The sequence below is a fragment of the Monopterus albus genome, unplaced genomic scaffold (genome assembly GCF_001952655.1).
Source record: "Monopterus albus unplaced genomic scaffold, M_albus_1.0 scaffold26.1, whole genome shotgun sequence".
In the NCBI taxonomy this organism is placed as follows: Eukaryota; Metazoa; Chordata; class Actinopteri; order Synbranchiformes; family Synbranchidae; genus Monopterus; species Monopterus albus.
Window position 1 is genome coordinate 2,883,951 of NW_018127906.1, and position 4,156 is coordinate 2,888,106.

The 4,156-nt window shown below is 41.7% G+C and overlaps 2 protein-coding genes across 2 annotated transcripts in view; both read right to left on the reverse strand.

Annotated features, from left to right (window-relative positions):
- The window catches only part of gle1 (GLE1 RNA export mediator), a 9,007-nt gene extending 6,535 nt beyond the window's left edge, over positions 1 to 2,472 (reverse strand). The window contains 4 exon segments of the mRNA XM_020595112.1: positions 60 to 239; positions 1,089 to 1,238; positions 1,659 to 1,886; positions 2,224 to 2,472. Of these exon segments, the coding sequence (XP_020450768.1) occupies positions 60 to 239; positions 1,089 to 1,238; positions 1,659 to 1,886; positions 2,224 to 2,322 (657 nt within the window). The 5' untranslated portion in view covers positions 2,323 to 2,472.
- A 437-nt stretch (positions 2,473 to 2,909) lies between these two features.
- LOC109957322 (outer dense fiber protein 2-like) overlaps positions 2,910 to 4,156 on the reverse strand; it is a 13,919-nt gene continuing 12,672 nt past the window's right edge. The window contains exons 15-17 of the mRNA XM_020595109.1: positions 3,905 to 4,067; positions 3,514 to 3,639; positions 2,910 to 3,325 (exon numbers count right to left, since the gene is read on the reverse strand). Of these exons, the coding sequence (XP_020450765.1) occupies positions 3,179 to 3,325; positions 3,514 to 3,639; positions 3,905 to 4,067 (436 nt within the window). The 3' untranslated portion in view covers positions 2,910 to 3,178. The remainder of the gene's footprint in view (positions 3,326 to 3,513; positions 3,640 to 3,904; positions 4,068 to 4,156) is intronic.

Consider the following 4,156-nt stretch of genomic DNA (forward strand, 5'->3'; position numbering starts at 1 on the left):
GAAAGAGTGGAAAACCACACTCTTCTGATCACATGTAACATTTTCACAGTAGTTTAAACTTCATAAAAAATGTTCTGAATGGGCTCTCACTCTCTGTCCATCATGTCCCTCATACTCTGGTACTCCTGCCTCTGCTTCAGCTCCACGAACTCCTCAAAGCGTTTCAGATGCTCTGTCTCCGAGCTTGCCGCTGCCACCACCATCTTCTCCTGCAGGTCCTGCCGCAGTCTGAGTGCCATCTGAACGCACAGATTTAAGACATCAGTCAGGTGAGAGTGCAGAGCTTCCTGTCTGCATGTCGGGCTTAACACGTTAGAGCTATATATCAGGACAAGTATCTATAAAAGATCCAAGAAATGGTTTTTACTGTGGTTCGACTAGGACTGAAGAGTCACTTTTACTGTGTGCTAGAATATACTGAAACATAAAAGCTTATATGAGACTTCATCTGGTAGAGTCTCTGCCTCGGTGGATCACAGGGGACCAACACCTCATTAGGCAGGTGTCCAGCAGTGTAAGTGATACTGCATTTGTTTATCTATTTCACAAACCTATACAGCCTACATTACGTTGTCACAGAGTTAGTGTCCAAAACACAGGGGGTGTGTCTCACACCCTCTGACTGAGAGATTGGACTATATGAAAATCAGGGGGTGTCTAGTTATTTACAGGGTCGGACTCCTCTAACCAAAGTCACTGGCTCATCACAGCTGCCACCCCAGCGTCACTGGCCAATAGAGACACAGTATTACGCCTCACTCCTTCCTCTGTATTGTAAGCAGACATGCAACCTAAAGATTTTGACTTGCAAACATTTTTGAGTTGCAACCAAAGACTTAGGCTCTACAAACAAAAAACCTGTGCACAGAGAGCGAAGCTTTTAAGAGAGCAATGAAAACGGACAACATGCAAAGAAAAAAAGTGTTAAGTGATACTTTTTTTTTTTATGAAAATAGTTCTCATTTCAAACAGTTGAGATCTTGACATCCAAAACCCATCAGTTACCCAAGGGTTCAGGTCCCCAAGTTGAAAGATGAGCCCACAAAACGGGACTTTGAGTGACAAAAGCAAAACTCATTCCATCTGACCTTGGCCTTTCCTCGCAGCTCCTCCTCAAATTTGATAATGCGGCCGGCCGTCTCCATGGCTTTGGGTGACAGCAGGGAAAGTGACACGGGACTGGAAATGTCACTGACATCCGCCTCCGAGTTTTCAACCTTCTCCTCATCACTTACAGCCTGCAGCACATTAAGATGAGGAAAAGCAAGTCATACGTGCAGGAGAGGCAGATGTAATCAAAATGTGTTCAGACACAGTGACAGGAAATAAAACTATGTTACACTAAACAAAACAATTGTGCCAAACTTGTCAAACTACATTAACAGCATACAGGCTAAAACATATGTATCATACTTCAACATCTGTCATCGGAGAGTAAAACAAAACAAAACAATCAAAAAAACAGTTAATGAAAATGACCAACTGTTGATGTTTGTGGTTTAGAAAAGTTGGAACATACAAGCAACAGATGCAAGAGAAAACAGTACATCTGTGTGTGGTCCTCCACCTTTGAATGAACTTAAGTTTGACAGGCTTTTCTTTCCAATAGAAAAACACAGGACGGACAGCATGCATTCAGGTTTGAAGGAGAGACTTGCCTGCTCAGGTTCTGTCTTTAAAGCTGGGCCTTGATTAGCATTGGTGTCAGGGATAGATCCTGTGGAGGAACATGAGGCTGGGATCTCCTTGGACAGGCCAGGGCTGGAGTCTCCAGAGCTGGAGCTCAGAAAGCAGGACTTCTGCAAAGGCAACGATCCGAGATGATCCAGTACAATCCCACAGTGCGAGGACAAGACGAGGGCCTCTTTACAACCTTCCAAAATATGCTGCAAGAACACAGGCACAATAGGTTCAAGGATTTTATTGCCAATTCACCATATGTGCAGGACATACAGAAAATCGAAATATCGTTTCTCTCTCACTTAGTATTGGGTGCCATAACATTTAGGAACAAAAATTAGAGTAAAGCTCAAGTACTTCTTTTATGGAGCATGGCTAACAGTTCAAATATCTCTAAATCTGAATTTATTCTAACAGACATATCAACTACACTTGTTCATTTTAACACTAGTCAGTCTATACACGCCCCATATACAGCTATTATCTAGCCATGCTAACTATCCATTAGCCAGCTCATGTCTGACTTAGCTAGCGCCGCCTTACATCGCCCCTTTCCAGCCAGTGCGGATCGAACGTGATGTTTCCCTTCGGTGAATTTTTTAAAGCCAGTAAAGTTTCCCATCGTAGATTTTCAGCCGGCATCACGACACACTATTAAACAAAACCGAAACTACTAACTACTGATACTAATAAGTTTTGAAGCGCCCGTTGAAGTTACAAAAATTATTGTCCGATGCGAAACTGGCCACCTACTGCATGGTTCCGGATAGGTCACCGCTCCTCTTTTGTTCTGGGTTTAGTGATCCTATAAAATTGTATTTTATGAAAAATGTATAACTATGTAATGACATCGTTTATTTTGCCATTGACAGTATTTCAGACATGCATAATTAGGCATAAAAGCCACTTGCTCCACAGTGCTATAACTGTGCCAAAATTAAAATTCTTATTTAAATTAATCACAAAGATTCTGGTCTATTAGTTGTACACCGAGTTGAAGAACAGATTGCAATAATTTAGACAGTGTCCTATTTTATGTCTTAAACTGTGGTTTATGTTGACAAATGAGCAAGAATTCCTTCAATTATCAAAATTCTTAATGGAGTTTGGCAGGAATAAGACTATTCTGTACAAAAATGAATATTTAGGCAATCTTAGTCTGTATTTGCCTTACTATGGTGGCATATTAAATATAGGGTATTTCTGGTTTATACTGGCACAAATTGTAGGACCTAGGACTGTAGGGCAACTTTTTTTATTAAGGGGTTTATTGAATGTTCTGTCAGAACAAAATGTATGCATTTGCTAAAAAGTAAAAGAATGAAAGTCAAATTCAAAGACATGAAAGACAATTTTTAAAAATTCCATCAGAACCAAGAATTCTACAGGAAAGTTATATATTCAAATGAATATATTAAATTCAAGGCAACAGCAAACATGTTTTCATTTAAAAAAAGACTTAATTACAGACAGTGCTGTGGAAATGGATGAATGCTGGTCAGCTTCCAAGCAAAGAGTCACAGAACACGTTTCCATATGATGTTTTGAGAAACTGAACATAGTTCTGCAGGCTGCGGTTTGTGGAGTCTGACTGCTCCAGCCTGTCTTTCATGTTCTGCAGTTGACTCTGGAAATGACGCTCCATCTGAAGGAAAACAAAGACACAAAGACAACCCTTTTCAAAACAAACAACTGTATGTCCAAAATCCACTGAGTTCAGCTTTAAACACTCATTTCTCTACCAACATCACCCTGTTGAGGGTTTAAGTCTGTCTAATAGGCACTGACTAAGCCATGACAGTATCAAACAGAACTACTGTGAGGGGGACGTACCTCATCCTTGCTTCGCTGTAGCTGACTCAGCTCTGTCTTGGCTCGGCTCAGCTGGCTCTGCAGGTCCAAGGCTTTGGACTGGGACACTCTCTCTTTGGACAAAACCCTCTGCATGTTGTCATTCACCTGCAGGCCAGAAAGGAAAACATGTTGAGTTGAACTTTACCCGACTGTGTTTACACAGACTTCAGTGGCAAGAACTAGTAAATGAACCCACTGGAATTATCTGCACCACTGTATAAATTTGCCCTAAAACACAGTCAGACCTTCGTCTATGTTACATTTACGAACACACAACTAACTGGAATCGGAGTGTCCCAGTCCAGACTGCAGGTCTGAGCTAGGGCTACACTGACGGATGGATGAAAGAAGTGACTGCGTGGTTTCAGACCTCTCTCTGTGCATCATCCAGAGCTTGCTGCAGCTGTCTGGACAGGACACTGCACTCACGGCTCTTCTCCTCCAGCTGCTGCTGAACACTGCAGACACTGGCTTCCTTTGATGAGAGAGCCTGAAACATCTCTTTGTTTTCTACCTTTGTGTCCTCCAGCCTCCTGCAGCAATCACAACACACAAAAACTGACAGTGTTGTTCTTGTTGAAACCAAAATGCATTTATTACATAAGGTTTTCTAGTAGATGTA